The 26,228-nt window shown below is 36.8% G+C and overlaps 1 protein-coding gene across 1 annotated transcript in view; it reads right to left on the bottom strand.

The window, feature by feature from the left end:
- Positions 1-13,549: 13,549 nt before the first annotated feature.
- LOC115214966 (DET1- and DDB1-associated protein 1) overlaps positions 13,550-26,228 on the bottom strand; it is a 26,440-nt gene continuing 13,761 nt past the window's right edge. Inside the window, exons 3-5 of the mRNA XM_029784062.2 lie at positions 21,476-21,527; positions 18,203-18,264; positions 13,550-14,820 (exon numbers count right to left, since the gene is read on the bottom strand). Of these exons, the coding sequence (XP_029639922.1) occupies positions 14,713-14,820; positions 18,203-18,264; positions 21,476-21,527 (222 nt within the window). The 3' untranslated portion in view covers positions 13,550-14,712. The remainder of the gene's footprint in view (positions 14,821-18,202; positions 18,265-21,475; positions 21,528-26,228) is intronic.

The raw sequence follows: 26,228 nt of genomic DNA, 5'->3' as shown, positions 1-26,228 counted from the left end.
ATATATATATAATTTGTATACATTTATATATATAATGCGTACACACACACACACACACACACTCATAGATATATAATGCGATTGCGCTAGACTTTAAATCGTTAATGTGTTGTTATCGATGATGAAGTTTTGAATGCTTACCAAGGTGAGTCTACTGTCGTGAGAAAGAATCACTTCAAAACTTGGTGTTTTGGAATTTTCTTTTACAACAAGTTCAAAATTTTACGCCAGCCGTTAAATTGCCAATACGTTGCTGTCCGTCGTTAAGAAATGCCAGCCATGGTAACTACTATCCTCAGATTCTATACCTTCAAACTTTGGTTTCCAATATTTTTTTTTATTTTTATTCAGCCCTCAAGTTCGTCTGTCCTTTTTAAATGTTATTGCTTTGCTGTCTGCCTTGAAGCAGACCTTTCCGTTGTCACTGCCTGATATTTATGATTGATCTTTCAAAATATTTTACTTTCTCAACTTACTCAAGATCTTTTGTTGTTTATAAATGGGAGAGAGATAGATAAAGATAGAGAGTAAGAGAAAGCGAGGGAGAGTCCGAGAGAAAAGAAAAGTAAGAGAGTGGGAAAGTGAGAGAGAAAGGAGAGAGAAACAATGAGGGAGAATCATCATCATCATCATCGTTTAACATCCGTTTTCCGTGCTAGAACGGGTTGGACACTTTGACCGGGGTCTGGGAAGCCAGGAGGCTGCACCAGGCTCCAGTCTGATCTGGCAGTGTTTCTACAGGTGGATGCCCTTCCTAACGCCAACCACTCTGTGAGTGTAGTGGGTGCTTTTTTCGTGCCGCCGGCACAGGTACCAGGGTGGCTGGCAGCGGCCACGATTGGTTGGTGCTTTTTATGTGCCACCCGCACAGAAGCCACTCAAGGCGGCGCTGCAATCGGCCACGTTCGGATGGTGCTTTTTACGTGCTGAAAGGAAGCAACAGAAAGTAACAACCACACTCTTACCCGCACGTAGAGCGGGTCACCTTAAGCTAGTTTAACTATATTATCTATATTTAACGTATTTTAGTATTAATTGTTTGGTCTTTAAATCTCCCAGCAATTTGTAATCTATACTTTTGTTTTTTGTTCTCTTAATCTCTGATTCTAGAAGCTTAAATATCTTTCGTCATTTTCATTAATATAAAACATAATTTTATACATTTATTCTATTTTTTATATTTACGCAACGTCTTCACGAGTAAAATGTTTTATAAACGCTAAGGCCTACATTTTTACGTTTAAGATTCAGTTAAAATTTTTTCATTAGATAAGTAATGCATTTCTTTCATCACAATATTATTGAATTTTGGATTGAATTTTGTTTGATTATTATTGTAAAAATATTGATTTCTATATTGTTATTTGATAATTATGAGTTACGATATATATATATATTTATTTACTTATTATTTTTATTATTTTTTTATTGTTATTATCTTGTGAATTAACGTATTACATATAGCTTCATTTAATGTATATTATGTTATATATATATATATATATATATATATTGTTTTAATTATTTTGTTTTAATTACTTGTATTTTAATTTTCCAGTAATGATGATATACTATAGTTTGATATTTTTTTCTATAAGCTTAAATATATTCTCATAGATAAAATAAATATTTAGATTTATTTATTCTAGTTTTATTTGCACCACGTTTTTAACGAGATAAAATGATTATAAACACTAAGTCCTACGTATTAAGCTTAAAGATTTTATTTAACAGAATCTATTTAATAAGATATTTTGTGTTTTTGCTTTAAGATGTATTGTTGGATTTTTGTTCGATTTTTTTTATTGAAAAATTACGTATTTTCATATATATTTATACATTCTTATTAGATAATATACGTACATTTAATTAATTATTTTATTGTTTTTATCTTGGACCTGATGAGTAACTATATTTAAATTGAATTGATTTTACTGTTATCAGTTTGAAAATACAGCCACGAAACACGTGTAGTCTATATACTAATTATATACTATTTTTTTATTATTTCGTACTTAATTTAGTTCTAGGTAAATGTTTTATCATATCTTTAATTTTTTTCTATATGGTATGATTTAAGTATATCATTGTTGAATTGCTACATGGCGGTTGTCCTCTAATTTACACATACACACACACACACACACACACACACACACACACACACACACACACACACACACACATATATATATATATATATATATAATATATATATACATCACTCTTACACTTCGAACAAGGGAGCGATGTTTGCGCGTCAATAGCCAGCTGGAAAGCAGTAACATTCGTTCTAATCAAGTCTGATACTTATTGAATAAACTTTACGATAATGTTGCTGCACGTTTCTCGCTCGGAGATTTAGAACTGATAGTTTTTGTCCCTCTTTCTGTCTCTCTTTCTCTTTCTCTCTTTCTGTATATATGATATGGTTCCAGGTTCAGCCCCACTACATGTCACATTGGGCATCTTTTGACTTGGGCCGACTAATGCTTTGAGTGAGTTTGGCAGCCGGACACTAAAAGACGGTCATCGTATATATATATATAGCCCAGTGGTTAGGGCAGCGGACGCGCGGTCGTAGGTTCGCGGTTTCGATTCCCAGACCGGTCGTTGTGAGTGTTTATTGAGCGAAAAGACCTAAAGGTCCACGAGGCTCCGGCAGGAGATTGTGGCGAACCCTGCTGTACTCTTTCGCCACAACTTTCTCTCACTCTTTCTTCTGTTGGCCTGCTCGCTTAGCCAGCGGGGTGGCGTCATTTAAAGGCTAAAACAATGCGAAGCGTATTGTGACCAGCGATGTGTAGCAACATCTGATAGCCTGGTCGGTCACGGTGATCACGGCGATATATATATATATATATATATATATATATATATATTGAAATGGATAAATGAATTATCTTGTTACGGATTATTCAAAATTTAACCGATACCTGGGTAGCAAAAATCACAACAGAAAAAACACGGTTGAAGTTACGACCATGGGGTGTCACAACCGTCCTTAGCGCGGATAATTGAAGTTTAATATATTTAGTGAAGGGAAGAAATGGAGCTGAACGAAGATTCTACAGAATTCCTTTTATTATTTTCTACACATGTTTCAAAGGCCGCAAATTTCCAAATTCGGATTGAATAAGGAGACCATTTTGCAGCTTTCTCTTCAGGAAAATCCAGGAATTTAAATCTCCAAACAAATGCGCAGCAAGCAATTCGAACAAAACGCTCCTTAGGAGCCCATGGAATGGCAAAAACTGTCTCTCAATGTGCGTTGACGTCAGGGGGGTGGAGGCCGACGAAAAAGTCCGTTGGAACAAATCGAGGTCAAACTGCGGTCAAACCTGGTAGGGGAAGAAATACTGAAAACCAAAGGGTATGAATATATTCTGTATAACTAATGTTAATGTTCGGATTGTTTTAAGAATTAAGGCTATGTTATTTAGGTGTGCGAACCTACCTACATGTATGTGTGTGTGCGCCTGTGTATGTGTGGCAGTATGTTAGGAAGCAGCTAGAGGGAAAGAGTACTGCTGATATTGTTGGTCAAGCGGCTGATAAAAGCCTGTGTCTGTGTATTCGTCTGTGGCCAGCTTGTATACAGATGACTTGTCAAATCAAGGGGCGTATAATCCCTGATATTGCTTCTAAAAAAGTAGCAGACCATACGCTAAAAGGGGAGTAATTTCCCCTTGCAAATTTAATTCAAAGATTTTTTCAAAATTTTTTCCAATTGGAAAAAATTTTGAAAAAATCTTTGAATTAAATTTGCAAGGGAAAATTACTCCCCTTTTAGCGTATGGTCTGCTACTTTTTTAGAAGCAATATCAGGGATTATACGCCCCTTGATTTGACAAGTCATCTGTATACAAGCTGGCCACAGACGAACACACAGACACAGGCTTTTATCAGCCGCTTGACCAACAATATCAGCAGTACTCTTTCCCTCTAGCTGCTTCCTAACATACTGCCACACATACACAGGCGCACACACACATACATGTAGGTAGGTTCGCACACCTAAATAACATAGCCTTAATTCTTAAAACAATCCGAACATTAACATTAGTTATACAGAATATATTCATACCCTTTGGTTTTCAGTATTTCTTCCCCTACCAGGTTTGACCGCAGTTTGACCTCGATTTGTTCCAACGGACTTTTTCGTCGGCCTCCACCCCCCTGACGTCAACGCACATTGAGAGACAGTTTTTGCCATTCCATGGGCTCCTAAGGAGCGTTTTGTTCGAATTGCTTGCTGCGCATTTGTTTGGAGATTTAAATTCCTGGATTTTCCTGAAGAGAAAGCTGCAAAATGGTCTCCTTATTCAATCCGAATTTGGAAATTTGCGGCCTTTGAAACATGTGTAGAAAATAATAAAAGGAATTCTGTAGAATCTTCGTTCAGCTCCATTTCTTCCCTTCACTAAATATATATATATATATATATATATATCCAAATAAGCAACAAGTATATCCGAGGTAGAGTAGTACAATTGTTTCAATGCTACTTCATTTTATTAAACACTGTAAGTAGCATGAAACAATTGTACTACACTACCTTGGATATACTTGTTGCTTATTTTGATTATAATCTTTGACAAACCAACAAGGTAAGTTGATAGACGAACCCAAGGAGATGTGTGAGGCCTTTCAGGAGCACTTCGCTCAGCTTTTCGGTGGGGGCGGCTGCAGACCGGATAGTAGGAGGGACTTTACGGACTTCCTCGACGGGCTGCTGCGCGTATCGGTGCGAGACGCGGAGAGCTGTGAAGGGCCGATCACGCCTGAGGAGGTGGCTGAGGTTATGGCGGACTGCGGCGTTGGTAAGGCGCCAGGTCTGGATGGTCTACCTTATGAGTTATATAAGAGTATGCCAGACTTGTTCGGGCACCTACTGGCGGAGGTCTACGCGAACTGGCAGCAGAACGGGTTTATTCCCAGATCTGTGCGCCGGGGAGTAGTGACTCTTGTCAGAAAGGACCCGGACAAGGGGGATTGTAATTTTCGGCCCATCACACTGCTAAACACAGAGTTGAAGATTTTGGCCAAAGTGTTATCGAAAAGATTGGCTTGTGTCGCGGATGGTCTGATCGGGGGGGGGGAGTACAGACATGTGCTGTTCCCGGCAGAACCATTCAGGATAATCTCCATCTTATGCTGTACACTTTAGAGGGGCTTAATAGTGATTCTGGCAAGGGTGGGGCACTGGTCCGTTTAGACCAATCTAAGGCTTTTGATAGAGTTGACCATCGCTACCTGGTGTCCGTTCTGGCACAGTTCGGCCTGGGTCTTGGTTTCCTCAGGTGGATCATTCAGATTTATGACAACATCGACTCGGTAGTTCGGGTGAACGACTTCTTATCGAAGCCGTTCAACATTAAACGTTCGGTTCGTCAAGGGTGTCCGCTCTCCCCGCTTTTGTACGTGATGGCTCTTGAGCCATTACTGCGAAAATTGAGCGGCATCCCGAGACAGCCAGGTTGTGGAAAATCGATGTCAGCTTACGTGGATGACATCACCATCATCGTAACCGAAATGGATCACCTACAGAGGGTAGGCAAGGCCATAGAGGCTTACGAGACGGTGGCAGGAGCAAAAGTGAAAAGTCAGTCAGCTTGCAGCTCGGCACCTAGAGAGGCAAGTCGCTGCCTCCTGACAGCGTCGTGGGACGTTGGACTGAGGGTCCGATTAAGTTGCTAGGGGTTTGGTTTGGACCAGACCTCCAAATAGAGAAGAACTGGGCCGAGGTATCGGGCAGGGTGACTGCAGTAGTCAAGACCTGGTATTGGCGGTGGCTATCCCATAAAGGAAGGGTGGAGGTAGCCAATGTGTTCATCACATCGGTCATCACCTACCGCCTATCCGTCGTTCCTTGCCCCGATTCGTGGTTGATTAAGTTGGAAAGACAGCTCTTTCACTTTTTGTGGAGGGGCTCGAAACTGCTTGTGAAACGCTATACTTGCTGTCAACAACCGGTGGGCTAGGGATGCCTTAGCTGTTGATGCGCAGACATGCGCTGAGGTTGAGGTATCTGTGGCTCTACCTGGATGGTGAACGTGTGTGGTCTCCGCTGGCAAAACTGATGTTTCCCAAGTTTACTAGTTTCGGTGGATGGGAAACCTGGTTGAATCGGCGATCGAAACTGGGCACATGGTTTACGGAGTGTCGCAAGGCTCTCCTGCTATTCCGTCGCTCGGGCAACGCTTACGGTGGGGGTTCCACCACATTCTTTTATAGAGGGCTGGTAAAGGCCGAATGTGACGATACTTTAGGGGAAACCCTAGGTCTCGATGATAATCAGCTGACCAGTCTGTTCCGACGTACATTCGGGCCGAAGACCCTGGACAACTTTCAGAAGTTTCTGGCATGGCAATGTTACAGAGGAGCTCTACCCGTTCGAGACAAACTCGCAAGGCATGGTGGCCGAGGCAATCCGACATGTCCAAGATGCGAGCGGGATAGGGAAACCGTCCCGCATGCTATTGTTCAATGTCCGGAGGTGTCAGAGGTGTGGGTTTATGCCGAACAACTGTTGTCAAACACACGAAGAGTACAGCTGTCGACTGAGTCTATTGTAAAAATTGACCCACTGGATTTCCTCCCGAAAGAAGGTAAGAATTGTTTTCTCGGTGTAGTTACAATTGCGAGAGAGGTGATTTGGAAGACGAGGCTGAAAGGTATAGAGTCAGGCAATTTCATCTCTGGCCCTGGATTGATGAATTACTTCATCTTCCACCTGAAAAGGAAAATAGGGCTGGAGAGAAAATGCCTGGCTGAAAAAGTGTTCGAAAAACGATGGAAGAATGTAGTACAGATGTTGCGTATGAATGGTACCACATAAATGTGGGACAGGATGAAACCCAGGTATCAGTGGCGAGGCGGGGCTCGTGGGGTCCGAGCTAAAACCCCCCCCCCACTCCATCCGCAATGTTTTCCGGTCAGTCCCATCATCCGATTTTTTCGTTTTTATTGTGATTCGTAATTATGTGTTAAAATTTTTAAATTCATATTATATGTAAAACCATTCGTTCATCTGACCCCAAAGCAGATTGTGTTGTCCCCTCTTTGTCTGCCCCTTGTGGATAATAAAAAATCACAGCCGCTTCCACTGAGTACTGCTGTTGGTTTATTTCTTATACATAAAGGACTATAGCTTCAAGTGCGTACTACTTTTTGATTCACCGTAAGGTTTGTTATTATCATTACTGTTTAACTATTGTTATCACGTTTGTTGGTTCCCCGTAAGGGAAACGTTGTTGTGTTGCATTTGTTAAATAATTGTAAACCGTAACCCTCCCCCTTTGGGAGAAGGAGCTTTGGTTATTGTTTAAAAATTGAATTGTGCCTCTGTTTAGGGAAATTGACAATATTTTCACCGTTTATACGGAAGCATTTTTGTTAGAATGCCTTCGATAGAAGAAAGTCCAAAAATGAATTTCGCTGCAACCGTCGGCGGGCGCGAACTCATTAAAATTAAAATGGAAGAAATACAAACCTATTTCGGATTGATCACCGACAAAGAAAAGACTATTGTCTATAAAGTATACAATGTAGAGAAAAAAAAGATTTGAACACCTGGAGGAAAGCACCATCGAAAAGTGTCTTGGTGCGACTATGAAATATATCAAGTATCTAACCAGAGGCGGTAAATTCGCCACAATAGAAGCAAGGTTCGAGTCAACGGAGCTTGCAAGGGAGTACTCGACTCGAACCTTGCAAAGTGGAAATATTTTAGTTTTACCTTTATATCTGGGACGTAGGACGTCCCGGATAAAAATCTAAAATATTCCCCCAGAAGTAGAGGTAGGCTGGATTGTAGCCACACTTTTATACTAGAGGGAGGACAAGATACAATTGATCGAAATTGCAAGAGACGGGCCTACAATTCCAGTCTGTTATATATTTTGAGTATTATCACTAGTGATATCAAGATATAACTTTGTATTTTATGTGTAGATGTGTATATATAGATGTACATGTACACATATATACATGCACTAGCACTATGACCCGGCAACGCCAGGTCATAATGCTAGTATATATATATATATATATATATATATATATATATATATATACACACACACAAACACACATATATACATACATGTATACACACATATATATTTATATATATACACATATGTACATACATATTTATATATACACACACACATATATATACATACACATATATATATATATACATACATAAGTAATACCTTATAATTGGGTTCAGCAAAGATTTGCTTTACCACATACCGAAGTTTAGAAATAGCAGCCAAAAAACCTTAGCTATTTCCTGTACTTTAAAAAGGTACTCCCAGAAAAAAACAAAATACTTGAAAACAATCCACGCAGGCAAAGAGGAAAAATAACGAAAATCAATCGATATATGATTACCCATGTACGCGTTTCGGAATAAGATCGGTATAAAGAATGTAGAATTATACTTTACCCAACCATTTTCTTCGTCAGCATGGGACTTCAACAATATTAAATATTAAAAATATTAAATTCGAAGGCATTTTACCATTTGTTATTATTGATAATATAATTTTCTCCCTGATAATAAGCTCCAGATTTTTTCTGTAGTCTTTTACTTGACAACACACGCGGGTGACCAGGGGAAGATGATGAACCTCATTCGTGTATTTTTAAATTTGGCAATTGAATATGATCTGTCTGATACTGTTAGTTGGAGAGATATGTTCAATTCTTCCAGTGCCTTCGAATTTAATATTTTTAATTGTTTTCAAGTACTCTGTTTTTTCTGGGAGTCCCTTTTTAAAGTAGAGGAGATAGCTAAGGTTTTTTGGCTACTTCTATACTTCGGTATGTGGTAAAACAAATCTTTGCTGAACCCTAATTATAAAGTATTACTTAAGTTTACTGTGAAATGGTCCTTTTTCATGCCGAATTCTACTTGGTGAAATTATTGATTACTACAAATTAATTAATTTTACCATTTGTTATTATTGATATATACATACATACATATATTTATCTATACACACATTTCCCATATATACATATACACACACATATATACATATGCATACATATATATATATATATATACACATATATATATATATATATATACACATATACATACACACATATATATATATATACATACACAATAGACATAGAAATTGGAATATACCACAAATCCTCGAGTATAGTCTGCCCTTGAGTATAATACGCAGGGGATTTTTAGGGGGCTGTACTTCTGATAAACCTAAACCTTGTGTATAATACGCACCCCTTCTCTAGCTTGAGTAGTGCGTAATTAAGCCAGCAGCACCTAGTTGAACAAACATATCTGCGCATGCATAACATAATAATGGTGATGTTCTTAACTGTTATATGGGAATGTAAATATGTTTGCAAATTGTTTTTGTTACATATTATTCTGTGTTCTGAATACTTTTATTTTAATAAATGTTGCTTACTGCAAGTTATGGATGATTCTTTTATGACTTCATTGCTTTCAGGCTTAGCTTAAGGTATTTTCATGCCTGACATCACAAAATGCATCTGAATAAACATTGCCGGACAGCAAATAGAGACTCGGACTTTGCTTAGAAAATTTTTTCATTTTTAACCTTGTATATAGTATGCACTAAGAATTTTGACCCTTAAATTTTGGGGGAAAATGCAGATTATACTTGAGGATTTACGGTACAACAAACTTTATTGCTCGTACTGATTCTTTCTACCCATGGGTTAAAATAATTGCTGAGAGCAATAAATTTTCTCGCATTTTCTATTTTCTGTATATCACTTGCTGCATACTTGAACATTGAGGAATTCCTGAAGTAGATAGATTGACAATTGTAAAAGTACTGTGGATGATGTCAGGCAGCTACAAGCAATGAATGTGGTTCCCCAGCTAACTATTATATAATATACCAAACGCTTTATTTTGATGTCATATAATAAAACAATTTAAAAGTAAACTGGAGAATTACTCAATACTTTTGAGCAGAGTATATGTATAGTAAAATTTACAGGATAGTGATAGTAACGTCAAACTTTCAACCTCTTAACTTTATCTACTGTCTGACAAAGCCTAGCAGTCCAAAGCTTCAGAGTCACTGTCACCCCTCTTGGGAATGTTAAATGTGTGTGTGTGTGTGTGTGTGTGTGTGTGTGTATATATAATCATTGTTGATTGTGAACAAGAGCAAGGAAGGCACAAAGAGGAAGCAAAAAAAGGCAAAAAAAAAGCAAAACAAAACAGTGAATAAAGGTTAGAAACATTCAATATTTTATTTTACTGTAAGTCATGGTTGCAGCAAGTGAAGTCAGACCAGCATCAGTGTACTACTGGCCATCAGAGCCAAGCCCAGATATCAAGATTTTGTTTTTCCAAATCATTCAGTATATTTAGTAGATTAATGTGTGTTATAAGATGCATCCAAAAAAAAAAATTAGCTCTAAAAATACATTAAATATTTGTATCCTAATTTGGAGTGTCTGTTAAAAATCTATTTTTCAGCCACTGTTTAACCAGCCAAGCACACATACAGCAGCAGTAGCTTCTCCCTCTTCTTCATACAAATTTATCAAATCTTAACACAGGAATAATAAAACAATGTCTCAAAAGATTTTTCTAAAAAAAAAATAAATTCAAAAACAAGATGTGTAATTATTTTCTGAGTGTGTGCGTGTGTGTGTATATATATATATATATATATATATATATATACATACACACACACAAAGAAAATAATCTAGTACTTGGGAGTTGTTTCCCTTCGGACACTACCAAAAACCTCAACAGGCACACTCGCTTGCACAACCATCTCTTCTCAGTAGGGCCTTCAAATAGAATAAAAAACCTCCTAGGGAATTCAGATCTTCAAGTGAGGCTGAGGATTCCATTGCATAGTACAGTTGAGGAAACTCTTACACACACACACACACACACACACTGCTTTCTTTTATTTTGCAGAAATTTAAGAGCTTGATATACAAGTAAAGTGGAAGCATTGAATCTAGTGTGCATGTGTGTGATAAGATTACAAACACTTGGTTTAGTAATCCCAATAACCACAGAAAATAGAGTCTAGACAAACGCTGCCAATATTGTATGATGGTAGGGAAATACTCTATCACACATGCACACACAATAATTATCCCTTGCATAAAACACCAAAAACTTGGAATGGAATAGTCAGGGAGTAAAAATTGTGGTTGGGAATGAAATTCCTGTTGATAGAACAGTAAAATGTTTGGAATGAAATTAAAACAGGTTCTCTTTTGGGTTGTAGCTACATTTCTTGGATCATTTTTTAATGTATTATTTACCTATTTTTATTTTCACTAAATGTTTTTTCTAACATAATAGCATTTTGTTTTAGAGAAGAAATCAAAATAATTATAATGGTTTCCAATTTTAGCACAAGGCCAGTAGTTTCAGTGGGAAGGGAATAGTTGATTACTTTAACCATAGTTCTTGGCTGGTACTTATTTTATTGACCTCAAAAAGATGAAAAGCAAATTTGACCATGGCAGTATTTGAGCTCAGAATGTAAATAATCAGAAGAAATGCTACTAAGAATTTTGTCTGATGCACTAACAATTCTGCAGCTCATTGTCTGTTGTTTCAAATTTTGGCACAAGGCAAGCAATTTTGAGGTGAGTAGTTTAGTTGACACTGGTACTATATTTTATCCAAAAGGATGAAAGACATAGTTGATCATGACAGGATTTGAACTTGGGATGTAATGAATTGGGATGTAATGCAAAGCATTTTTCTGATGCTTAACAATTCTGCCAGCTCCACTGCCTTAATAATTATAATAATTTCTTTCATCGGTACATTAAGTGCAAATATTTATAGAGGCAGACATATATAATCATTTTAATTAGATGAATTAGTAAACAATATCTAAATAGAATTTGTAGTGACCTTCTCTGCTAACAATTGTTCCAAAAATGTATCAAGAGAAATATAAATACTGTACGGAAATTACTTCACTGCTCAACCACTGTTCCCCACTATGGCCTGAATAATAATGGTTTTAGATTTAGGCACAAGGCCAGCAGTTTTTGAGGAATGGTGGGTGCAATTCAATAGCACCCCTCATTTCTTGAAAGTGCAAAAATAAAATAGCAGTCATATACTTAGGATCAATTCCAGTATTTGACTGGTAATTTATTTTATTGGCCCTAGAGGAATGAAGCAAAATTATTGGAGAGATTTGAACTCAGAATGTAAGAGCCTGAAAAAATACTGCAAGGCATAATATCATAATGGGTCCAAATTTTGGCACAAGGCCAGCGATCTTAAGGGGAAGGGGGTTGACACCAATGATACCAGTACTTGACTGGCACTTATCAAGCTTGGTGGGATGAAAGGCAAAGCTGACCTTGGCAGGATTTGAAACCAGAACACGAAGAGGCAGAAAAAATACCACTAGGCATTGTCCCAACACTCCAGCAGTTCTACCAATTCACCACCCTAATAATAATAATGGTTCCAAATTTTGGCACAAGGTCGGCAATTTTAGGGGGGGGGTGATATCATCAATCCCAGCACTTGATTGGTACTTATCTAATTGATTCTGAAAGGATGAAAGGCAAAGTTGTCATCAATGATATTTGAGCTCAGAACATAGAGAACTGGAAGAAATGCTGAGCATTTTGTTGAACATACTAACAATTCTGCCAGAATGCCACCTATTAAAGGAAATAATAGGAAATTGGAGAGCAGGTTTGTCCTCATGTGAATGACAGAAATCAAAGAAATGATGTGGGAAAATGAAGAAAAATTATCCAATGGACAACCACATCTGACAAACAGACAAAATGGTTGACTTGTATCACAAAATAAAAATTGCAAGAGATTCAAATGAAAAGGAAATTTGAAATTAAAAACATGGGTGGGTATAGATATGTGTGTGTGTGTGTGTGTGTGTGTGTGTATTTATATGCATGTGTGAGCATTGCATCTGTGTACATATATGTGAATGTGAATGAGTGTGGGTGTAAACTACAGGCTTCTAGTTTCTCTCTACTAAATCCACTTGCAATTTTTGGTCAGCCTGAGGATGTCCAAATTTCTATGCAGATATATACAATTGCATATGTGTGTGAGTGTACATATATATTACACACACAAATTTAAGTATACATGTGTATTACACATCCACACACATATGCAAGTGTAAAATACATACACACATTAATGTGTGTAAAATCTATCATTTACTTATTTCAGTCATTAACTTGCAGTAACGCTGGGGCACCACCTTGAAGGGTTTAGTTGTTGAGTTCAATACTTATTTTTAAGTTATGGGGGATGTAAACAAACTAAAACTGGTTGTAAAGTGGAAGATAAATACAAACACACACACACACAAATGGGCTTCTATAGTTTCCACCTACCAGATTTGTCTTACAAGGTATTGGTTGGCCCAAGACTATAGAAAGTGCCTCATGCTGGAACTGAACCCAGAACCATGTGGTTGCAAAGACAAGCTTCTTAACCACAAAATATTGCCTATGCCTACAAATATATACACACACACACACACCTCTTTTCTTTTCAGTCATTCATTTTTGCAGTTTTTTTTCCAGGCTAGCATGGATTAAAAAAAATTACACAGGCATTGTTTTATGGGTAGGTGTCTTCCTGTCACTAAACCTGAATTGAAAGGGACCTCTAATTCCACATTCTAAAGCAAGCTGTGGATTTGCTGATAGAAATGATTGCTTGCACATTGTAATTTTAGAAGACAGCAAAACAGTAAACACTCACCCACTGAGAATGAAGCTTCAAATCAAGATGTGTTATCACTAGCTGACTATATCTTTACATATATTTTACATTTCTGAGTACAGATTTTCGTGGTGTAAATACCTGTAACCTATGAGTATATCACATGTACATATAAATATACATGAGTGTAACTGTGAGTGCATGTCTGTGTGTATGTAAATGTATGTATGTGTTCCCAACACAAAAGATGAAACATAGAAAAATAAATGTAAAAAAATAAACAGATTTATAGATTATTATTTCAATTAATTAATTTTATTTCATCTCTTCTCACATTTCATGATTATCTGAGCAGCTTAGGATGGGTACTGTGAAGTGAGTACCTCAATGTCACTGTCATTTACGAAGGAATACATATATACACACAAACTATATATATATATATATATATATATATAGGTGTGTTGAGTGTCAGAAGAAGAAGGCAAGGGACAAGAAAATGTGTGAATGAAAGAAAGTAAAGAGAAAATGACAGTGACACTTAGAACAGCCCAGTAACTTAGACCTAGCCATCTGTCTTCACCCAAAATGTTCCTTTAATATAAAAGAAAGGAACTGGCAAAAAAAAAAAAAGAAGTAGAAAAAGTTAAGAAAGAAACTATCTGATCAGAGATTGCTTTAATGTTAGTTGGGTAGAAATGGGGGCGATAAAATTGAATAGGGTATCACCAAAAACATCCTACATGGGTGGTGTTTGGAGAATGAGAACTGACAACAAAAGCACTCCATTTCCATTTCCTACCCTTCTCCATTAGACGATTACCAGCTGGGGAAGAGACAGAAAAGCTGAGCTGTTCCATCACAATGAGACCAGACCAGCCATTATACATACATACATTCATACATACATATACATATATATATATATATATATATATATATATATATAGATATATATATATATAGCCAGCCACACCCTAAGAGCTACTTTCTTCACAACTGTTTAATCTGGGAACCTTCTGAGATGTACTGCTTTCAGGAGATTCTAAATTGGCTTTTGAAGAATCTCGTTTTTTATTAGAATTCTGAAAAAAAAAAAATAATAAATAAAATAAAATAAAAAAACAAACAAATAAATAATACTTTTAATATAAACATAACTCTTTACAATATTTCTAATGAAATACATTGTACTTAATTTAATTTGGAAAATAATCAAAATTTGGAATGATGTACTCACTAACTCAAAGATTGACTTTTATTTTATAATCAGTTATAATTTAATAATAAAAATAAACAGTATTGGTGAAAAAGTAAAAATAAATAGTAATAATGCAGTAATTTGGGCTTATGAAAATAATTATGTGAAGTCAATATGATATAGTATAATTTTCTGTTTTGGGGGTAAACTTTGAATTTATGAGAAATTGGTATGGAACAGAATTTAAAATTACATACTTTTATCTTTTACTTGCTTCAGTCATTAGACTGCAGCCATGCTGGGGCACTGCTTTAAAAAATTTTAGTTGAACAAATTGACCCCAGAACTTATATTTTTTAAAGCCTGGTACTTACTCTACAAGTCTCTTTTTCCAAACCACTGAATTACAGAGATATACCAACACCGATTGTCAAGCAGTGGTAAAGGACAAAGACGCACACACACACACACATATATATATATATATGATGGATCTCCTTCAGTTTCTGTCAAACAAATCCACTCACAAGGCTTTGGTTAGCCTGAGGCTAGTAGAAAGCACATGCCCAAGGTGCCATAGTGGGATTGAATCCAGAAGCATGTGGTTGGGAAGCACACTTTTTTACCATACAGCCATGCCAGTGCTAATTCATATATATTTCAACTAAAGGCGGCGAGCTGGCAGAAACGTTAGCACGCTGAGCGAAATGCGTAGCCGTATTTCGTCTGCCATTACGTTCTGGGTTCAAATTCCGCCGAGGTCGACTTTGCCTTTCATTCTTTCGGGGTCGATAAATAAAGTACCAGTTTCGCACTGGGGTCGATATAATCGACTTAATCCGTTTGTCTGTCCTTGTTTGTCCCCTCTGTGTTTAGCCCCTTGTGGGTAGTAAAGAAATACATATATATTTCAAGTAAAAGTTTGATCTACGATAAAACCAAAGGTTAGCAAGAATTTAAGGGTTTTTGTAGAAAATTTTTCATAAAATGTTTTCTTGTTTACAGGGCTGAGATGGTTTCTGTTGCTAAACATTCAACTGTGAAGGAGGATCAGAGGCACAGCAATGACCATGAGATCAGTAGCCCATGGTTTTCATTTCATGGTCAATGTTGAAGTGACGATAAAAACAACTAGTTAAAAATTTGAAAAAGAGAGAACTCATCTTAGGTTAGTGGAAACATACAGGGTATTCAGTCTAAATTTGACAATTTTTTTGTTTCTTTTAATCAAGAACAGCTTAATGTATTGGTGAACAGTCAACAGCATTGAAGAGCATAATTAAGACTAATGTTGTAGTTGAGAAAAAAGTTAAATGGAGAACTGGAAGCCATCTGAATATTATAAACAGTTACCCATATCGCAATACATGCTGGGCATCAAAATGCTGACACCATGACAGCTACTCAATGCTCTATGAACACTTAAAGAGTTGTATGATGTGACATGGACTGCTACAACAGTGACTATGAAGCCAAGACCAGCAAGAAGACAGACAGAGCAGACATTCTGACTGCATCTTCATGCAGGAATTCATCTCCACATCTTTGAACAGAGCCCCAGGCTCAATTCAGACAGCTATGTGAAACTGGTAGAGACTATGGTCAATCTCTAACTGGAGAGGGTAGCTGCTGGAAGGCCATATGTATGGTATCAGGATTTGGTTCCAATGCCATAGTGTCAGAAAAAATTAGAGGGTGTTGTCAGAATTTTTACAACTTCACCAGTCCCAATTTCAGGCCTCCTTATTCCCCTGATGGTAGTTCCATGGATTACTGTGTGTGGAGTGTGGTTGAGAAAGACACCAACTACTCTCTCTGCAACACCAAGACCAAGCTGGTGGTCAAAATCAAGGTGTTCAAAGATCTTCCCAAGAACTTCCAGAGCCTTCTTGAGGCCATGGTAAAAGCTATTATCTAACAGGCATAATCTAGATGATAATTTTTTGATTCTTTAAAAATACTTCTATTTTTGGGGAGGAATATTGCATTTTTATTTCCTTTTATATCAATTGTCAAAATGCTTACAAGATATCTTCTGCTATAACTTTAAATGTTACAACTGAAACCATTCAAACCAAGTCACCATTGAAACTACATTTAGTTGTTCAGATAGACATCTAGCCTCATTCCTGTCAACTTCTTATTCACTGAACCACATATAGTCATGAATTTTTAAAATTTCATTATCCTAATAAAAGTACAGCAGCTAACATTATCAGTCATTATGTATACTACATAGTATATCCAGTTAAAATAATAATAAATGACAACAGTCTTCAGGTGGAGAGGTGTTTGGTGCCAATGACACCACCATTCCTCATAAAACTTAATATTGTAGAGAACAAAGTTACTAAATAGACAAATCTATGCTGAAAAGCATTTTAGAGACTCAAATAGTAAAAAAGCAAAAAAAAAAAAAAAAAAAAAAAAGAACCCCACCCAATTTTGAAAGAGAAATTGATATTCAGCTTTACACGAGGTTAAACAAAACTCTAAACTATAATGAAAAAGTCCATGCAGTAGTAACCATCGAATCTTCTCAGTTTATCAAGGAATACATTATCCAATACATTTTGCTTAAGCAGTCTACATTCAGAACTTACATTATCCAATATGTCATTTATCTTTTAAGGCATTAGAGTATGATTTGAGATACATTTTGCAGCTTTTTCTACTAAGTCAAACAACAATCAGATGGAGGTTTATTTTTTAAGAATTAGTTGTTGCTAGTGCAGAAACTAGGAAGCTGAAAAATATGTACATATACATCTAGATTTGGGGCCAGATGGTTAACTAACTGATGAGTTTGTTGACAGTAGTAGGTTTATCCTTTTAAAAAAAACTAAAATTCATTAATTTTTAATTTTCATCTATTTTCTCATCATTAACCCAATATCTGTGAATATACCTGACCTTCTCAGTCAGGTCAATTACTAATTTGAACCAGGAATTTTGTCATTTCCAAAACTATCAAAGCAGTTAATGAATGTTATTTTATAGTGAAACAGAAAAAATGACACACAAAACAAAAAACATTCTTGAATATTATTCAGTTCCTCAACTGAACACTGAGCTGCCATATATATTTATAACACATGTATAACAGACAATGGGTAGTTTTAAGTTTTCCTAAGTCTTGCTTTAACTGCTCCTTGTGGGTAAAAATTATTTTAATTGTTGAAATATTAAAAAGATTGAATGAGTGAAGTATCATTTCAGTGAACCAGCCAAAAAAAGTTGTTTAACAAAGTTACCAGATAAATTACCTTTTTGTCCCAATGTTGGTGTAAGTACCTCAGCAGAATATTAGTCTTTTCAGTAGTAATAACTGTAAACAAGAAATAGTTTACTATTAAATACTGCAATCATTTAATCATTGAACATTCATTGACTTTGAGATCTAAAACATTACAATACTATACAGATAACACAAAGTGTATATATGAAAAACTAGAAAAGATTCTACACAACAACCACATCTTCCAGCCAAATGAAGCATCTATATTCCCCCCCATTCTTACATACAGTGGTCACTCAACTTGCTAAATCAGCATCATCATTTACCAAAATCAGTCCAGAGTGGGATGGTGAGGAATTTCAAAAATTTTCAAAACCTTTTTTTTCAAATAAAGATGTTCCCCATCATCTCGAAGACTGGTGAAATAAAAACATGGGTAAGATCCCTGTGAAAATGGAGTAGTTCCAGCTTATTTGGTCTTCCTGATCCCAAACTCCTCTCCCCATCCCCTCAGAAAATATTTTCCCCACAAATTTTTTTTATAATCGTAATCTATGCTGTTTGAAAGGTATTTATATCAAATTTCATTAAGAGATATCCATTTTCCTATCCCCTCAAAAAAATTCGTTCCCATAAATCCCTACATACTCTGAATCCTCAACATCTAAGCAATATTTGTTGAAAGTTTTGCTAAAAAGTATTCATTTTTCTGGAAGTTATGAGACAAACAATTTAGTGGGGTACACATCTGTAGTTATGTCAACAATAAACTATCCAGTGTTCAGAGTAAAGGGCAATAACTCCAGGTTTTACAGCTTAAATTTGTGGAAACAACCCTACCCACCCAAAACGCGTATCATGGGAACCTGTAGTCCGATTTACATGAAACTTGTTCTATTCCATTTGTATTCACATTTCAGGAGTACTTTACTTTCAGAGTATTTTCCCATTATGCACCAGTTTGACTGTATTAAATGACAGACAAGCAAGCAATCAGAGAGTTTTAATATATAGATGTATATTTTACATCTACCCTTACTATTTATCATAACTGTAAGTACATTTTACAATTAATGTATATTTTTATCTATTAGTAATAATTATCAACTAATTTTCTAATCGTAATTAATTTTTAGATTTTAAAGAATTTCAGCACAATAACGCAAAAGCAAATGTCACTGAATAATTACTTTGAATAGGAGAAAGACCCATCAATGGGACACCAGAAGGGTTGCAGAGTGCACACAAAAAGAAAATACCAAGTGTCATACATAAAATACGAGTTCATCACAACAGGTGATTCACATGCTCTACAACTATTCTGTATAATATGTGGTGACCAATTAGCTAATGAAGCCAATGAAACCCTCAAAATTATTTCACCACAGGGAGAGCAAGCACTCTGCATTAAAAACAAGCCACTGGAATTTTTTGAAAGCAAATATGTGAACATGAAGGACAGAAGCAATTATTAAAAAAGCACCACTTCAACAAATGTTTCTGCACTGAGAGCATCATTCTTAATAGCTGACTGGATTGCTGAAGCTAAAAAACCATTCACTATTGGTGAAGAGTTGATTTTGCCTGCTACTAAGAACATTTGCAGTGAACTTTTCAGAGAGGAAGCAGCTAAAACGGTTGCAAACGTTCCTCTTTCGATTAGCACCCATAACAAGGCGAATTAATGAAGTAGCAGAGGATATCAAGGGACACTTGTTAGAGAGGATTAATAAGTTGCCGTGGTACACAATTCAGGTAGATGAATCTACTGGTGTTGACAACAAGGCAATATTGCTTGTTTTTGTGTGATGTATTTTTCAGGAAGATGTGCACGAGGATTTGTAATGTGTATTGTTTTTGCCAACTAACACCACACCCAGAACTATACAAATCCTTGAATGATTACATATCAGAAAGACTTAATTGGTCATTTCGTGTCGATGTATGTACAGACCTTCCTCCCTCCCTCCCTCAGATAAAGCGATCTGAGTTCGATTTCTAAGAGTTTTTGCAATTGATAAAAACTGCTACTACAAAGGTTTATAAATTTGCTCAGAAGAAACAAATGCAAAATATATTATAATATAGGGGAAGTAACTGAGGAATTACTTTAAGAAAATAAAAATTTTGGTTAAAATGTGATGAGTTAATGATGGAGTAAAAGTAATTGAAATATCAAACAATTTTCTTTAGTACATTGTTTACATTTGATGGATATTTGTCCTCATCTTGTTTGTTGTTGACACGTTTCGGCTGATATTCCCTCCAGCCTTCATCGGGTGTCTTGGGGAAATTTCGAATCTGGGTTATTATCATTATTATTATTATTATTATTCAGGTCACTGCCTGGAATCGAACTCAGAATCTACGTAGTGGTTAAGAGTGTGGGCTACAAACCCCAAGATTCTGAGTCCAATTCCAGGCAGTAACATCGAAATATACCTTAGGAATGAGAACCCAAGTTTGAAATTTCCCCAAGACACCTGATGAAGGCTGGAGGGGAATTAACCCGAAACGTTGGGTTAACAACAAACAAGATGAGGACAAATATCCGTCAAATGTAAATAACGTAAATAATTCCTCATCTCTTAACTATAGAATTTCCTTTAGGTAAAGCAATTTATGATTGCTGCCTTCCTCTTCAACTTTTGATCTTTTTTTGGAAAATGTTTGTTAATTTTAAATTTCTAAATATCTCAGAGAGATATAAGCAGTGGTGGTACGATAGAGCAGTCGTATACTGTCAACTTAACGTGACAGTCCCATAAAGGGAATCACACCACCGCTATTTAGCCCTAGGAAGTATCAACGCTTCCTGTCGGCCTTGACACATCTCCTGGATGGGGGTGCTTGTCTCCTCCTTGTAAACATAAGGACACAGGAAATGTGTCAAGACCAAATAGTTGACAAGGGGTTTTTGATGATACTTTAATTGAGAATTCTGTTGTGTCTGGGGAGAGTCATTTTCTCTCCAAATCCAAAAACGAAATTTAATTGAGAAATTAAAAGGCAAAAACTGTCAATGGGATAAAGATGTTAAAAAACCTCAAAGCTTTATAAAGGTATAGCTCAATGGTTCCCAATTCTTTTATTTAAATGAATTTTCCACAGACCCCTTTTAATATGCTTATCCTTCTGTGAATGTGTATGTATATATATATATATATATGAAATTTTGAATTTAGTTGACAGACCACCAGGAGTCTGTGGACCCCAGGTATAGCTTGTGGAAATATTCCTTAACAAAATCAGTAACTTTTTCTTTCTTTCCTTACACACATAACACACATCATAATAATACCTTGTTCGTATGGATGGTCTTTGGTTGAAATATAAACAGCAGGCCGCCGTACCTGTGAAGAAAGCATAGAGAATATAAAATTAGTCACTAATTGAATGATATTAATTAACCAACAATGGAGGATATTAATTAATCAACAATGGAATATACTTCTAGGTTAGGAAAATGATTAGGTAAAGTGTTCAATGGAAGGTTTACACTGGAGTGAAACCTGATTTGATGTTTCATTGATGCCAACATAGAAATTAATGGTATCGGGATGGAGCTGTTGCATGGAAAGAATTTCAACAGAATAAAGATTAACCCTTTAGTATTCACATTATTCTGTCAAAAGTAATACTTATTTATTCACATAGTTTTAAATTAATCCTGCATTATCTTGTAGCTTTGAGATTTTGATGAAGTAACTATTCATTTTTAGAATTATATAGTAGGGCTGGTGTGAAAGGCCAGATCTGGCCAATTTGAACATAAAACAAGGGAGAATATTTTGGCCGGATATGGCTGGTTTAGATGCTAAAGGGTTAAACATGTTGGGAGGGTGAGAAATGGGACTAGGGTTGATACCTAAAAATACAGTATGCCTTCAATCAGTTCAACTGTGATTATCTTGGTCCAGCTAATGCAAATTCTTGTTATAAAGCCACATCTCAATTTATAGACACCAAATCACCAAGGTCTAACACAAGCTGGCCCTCTGGCTATCTTTAACAGTGTCCTAAACTTCCAGCTAAGAATAATTCCTTTCTTCCATTATTCTCATTGGGATTTTCCCTCCATCCTTTCATAAAAGAAATAAACAAATAATCAACAGTATGACTGAAAATTGAAGCAGGTTTCATGATTGTCAAAAATCAACTAAGCCATACTTTTACAAAACATCTTCAAATGAATGACAAGACAATTGTAAAAGAACAGCCATAAAAGAGAGAGAGAGTGAGTGCACGTGAACAGACAGACAGACAGACCACAGGCATGACTGATAAGTTTGCTTCCCAATTACATAGTTCCAGGTTCAATCCCACTGTATAACATCTTGAGCAAGTGTCTTCAACTAGAGCCCCAGGCTGGTTAGAGCCTTGTGAGTGCATTTGGTAGATGGATGGAAACTGAAAGAAGACTGTCGTGTATGTCTGTGTGTGTGTTACTGTCTTCTTGCCTTGAAATCATGACAGTTGTAAACAAGTGTCAGAGCCATGCAAGTAGTGTCCTTCATTTCCAGTTTTCCATGAAAATATGTCTGGACATAGAGAAGTATCACCTTGCTTGAAACAGGTGGGAGTTGGTGACAAGAAGAGCATCTAGCCATGGAAAATCTGCATCAACAAATTCCATCTGACACATGCAAGCATGGAAAAGGGCTCATGAAAATGATGAAGGGTTCAGTTAGTTTCACTGGGTATTTCAAAAACTCTACTGGTCTCAATCTGGAAGACAGTCTCTAGACCACAAACTTAGGTGGATGGAGTGGACATTTAACATTAAATATTCTTCTCAACCTTGTCAGATAAGGCCTGCTGAAAATTTATATTTGGGGCTAGATCAATAGCAGAAATGAAAGGATGACAAATTTATATCTATGAAAACTAAGATAAGACATCAGATTTCAGTCTTTATTTGTACCAAAATGCAATGAAACCATTAGTCAATAGTTAAAAGGTTTGGTGTATGTGTATTTACACTGTCCACTATCTATGTATACATATGAACCATAAATGAACAATATTAATATGTATATATGCACTATATTTGTACAAAAACTTTACCATATGGTCTTGTACGATCTGGACATTGGTGTAGAGCTCATCTTCAACAAATTATAGGTTATATGAATATATTGATTAGGAGTATACAGTATATCAATTATGTGTATACAACATATTGATTATATGTTTACTATGTATCATATGTATTGATTATATATTTACAACATCTATGTATACAAAAAACCTGACTTCAGTACCACTCATAGTCGTGCAGCAGGGACTTTGATAGCAATGGCAGCTGGGTGTATGACCTGGCAGATCCAAGAAAGCTATAAAGATGCTGAACCAACAGAAGGACTGTCTTGCTGAAACAGAAAAGTAGTCTATTCACCAGCGGTTGGAAGACAGCGGAATTGAAAGTGGGTTGGCATCATTTGTAAGCTAAAAGAACACAAGGAAAAGAGACTCGGTATCCTGTTGATCACTTAGCCTGTTCCACAGTAGCAGAGTGAAATCTGTGTGACCTAAAGTTAAGAATCTCAGATGCCCATAGGCCACCAAGGAACCAGATAACAAACCTTGCTATATGTACCTACAAATACAGGTGGAGGAGAAAAGGAAGATCAAATGCAAAATGCTAAGATTCTACAAAACATGTTGAAGGAAATATATAAATACAAGATGGACAGATGAAACAAGGCTCATTGTAAGCAAACAATGGTTTCAAAAATCATCTCTTGCAAATTGTCTTCATCACAGACAGGAGTGCATTCATCTCTCAAGAAATATCACCCTCAATACCATACATACCACAAGTGCTAGCAAAATAAGGAAATGGAAGAATTCCACCAAGAGCTAGAGGAAACACTTACACAGTAGTGATGGGAGATGTCAAAACAAAGGTTGGGAAGGAGCTGTAGGGGAAAGAAATATATTGGAAAGTTTGAATCAGGAGAGAAATATGAAAGAGGAGAATGTTGTTCAGCAAGGTAGAGGTGTATAAGCTTTACACTGGGAACAGCCTGTTTAGGAAGTAATTTGAAAAGAGGTGGACCTGGACAACCCCAAACTCTCAGCACAAAAATTAGATTGACTACATCCTAGTCAACAAACAACATACTGTGAGAAAGTTGAGCAGAGAATTTGCATCAAATTTTGCCTAAAGCTTGGCAATACCTGCTCAGAGGCCTATGCAAAGTTTTCATTGTTCTCGACACAATCAAGGAGACCTTGTGCAACTGAACCCTGAGTGTCCTTTTGGTCAGCTGAAAGCAGTTTTGGCACAAACTAGGCAGACACGTGTCTCATACCCAAATCTTCAGTAGTAAAGGACTGGACTGAACCATAACTAATCTGCACATCCTCTGATAATTCATGGATGGTGATTCAATGACTTCCCTCACAGCTACATGCACATTTGTGATGTTTTTCTCAGTTCCGCTGGTTGTGGGTCTCCCAGAATGTTCATCAAAATCAACATTTTTTCAGCCACCTTGGAAACGTTTGAATGACTCGTACACTTGTGTGCGGCTCATACACTCCTCTCCATACACTTTCTGCAACTTTGCATAGGCCTCTGAGCAGGTATTGCCATGATAACTGTCTCTGTCATGGTTAATGTGACAATCACATGCTACACACCTTCCCTTCTAAGCACTGCTGTAAACAGCAAAAGTGAGCTAGAACGTTAAAACTTAGTGCCCATGCACTAAGTGTTTTATATATATATATATATATATATATATATATATATATATATGAACAGCTTTTAGGGCCTGGAAAGACGTTGGCCTCTGACCTCATGCAGTAGTAGACAAAGGTAAAGCACTCTTGTTGAGTGGGATGCACTGTGTATACTCGCCAGGGCAAGTGTGAAACTTATGCCAGGGTATCCATGAACATTTTGACCTGCTTTCCGTGGGGCCCATTTTTTTCCTATCCAAGTGTAGTACGATGGAATCTGTGGATACAGCAAGTTGAACGAATGGATCCACTTGACAAAGCTTGAAGAATGCAGTGAGTGTGCTATCCCTTGGTTCCTCTGAGAGAAGCATTAGCATCGGTGAAGTACACTCTTTGACCATTTTCCAGGTGCACTGCAAGCTGTTGAATGGCGGGGTGTCGTTGGTGAATTGGAAATCCAAAGATGCGCCAGAAAACCTCATTGCTACTTATGTACCGTCCCACCTGATAATGCGTCACCTCATCCTGGCAGTATTCTTGCTGAAATCCAAACATTGCAGCGTCAGAACCCTTGTTTACATATTTGCAAACGTACTTGATGGATTTAACGGAGTTGCAAAACTCAACGTTGATGTGGGCATTGAAAGTCTTTGACAGGAGTGGGCAGTATGGAACAATCCATCTATTATCAATATCATGCTGTCCGATAGTTGCTGTGAAACCTCCGTCTTCTGGTTTTCTGCGTCTGTATGATGGATACCCATCAGCACCTGTCTGAGTTTCTTGTAGGAACCTCCTTGGAAATCTTTTTGAACATATGCTGTCCTTCAAGCATGGTGAGTTTATGTTGAATCCATGCCATGGACCATGTACCATGTTTGCTTTAACTATTTCGTATAGTTCTTTGTCTAAAGCTGGATCAGGAAGCTCTGCAGAGATTATGTTGTCGATGTCATTGGAATTGATCTTCGCTGAGAGCCAAAGCAGGATATGAGCATGTGGAAGGCCCTTTTTTTGCCAGTCGATTGTGTACATGTCACATTGTATGGGCCCAAAGACTTGCCCTTTTTGTATGAGTTCCATGAGAGAGATTAACTTCAGATGGAAAACTCGGGCGTTGAGATTCCGGTTCGAACGTAAGGCAGGTTTGAAAGTGTTCCCAACAGTTATTAGTTGTAGTGGTACAGTGTTTATGCCGAATATATACGTATGCATGTATATATATGTATGTATGCCTGTATATATGTACAAAATCCACTGAGAAGGCTTTTGTCGGTCTGAGGCTACAGCAGAAGACACATGCCAAGTCACCACACAGTGGACTGAACCCAAGACCATGTGTTTGGAACGTAGTTTGTTACCAC

The sequence above is a fragment of the Octopus sinensis genome, linkage group LG8 (genome assembly GCF_006345805.1).
Source record: "Octopus sinensis linkage group LG8, ASM634580v1, whole genome shotgun sequence".
Lineage (NCBI taxonomy): Eukaryota > Metazoa > Mollusca > Cephalopoda > Octopoda > Octopodidae > Octopus > Octopus sinensis.
Note: the sequence above shows the minus strand (reverse complement) of the source record. Positions and strands in the feature narration are given on the sequence as shown.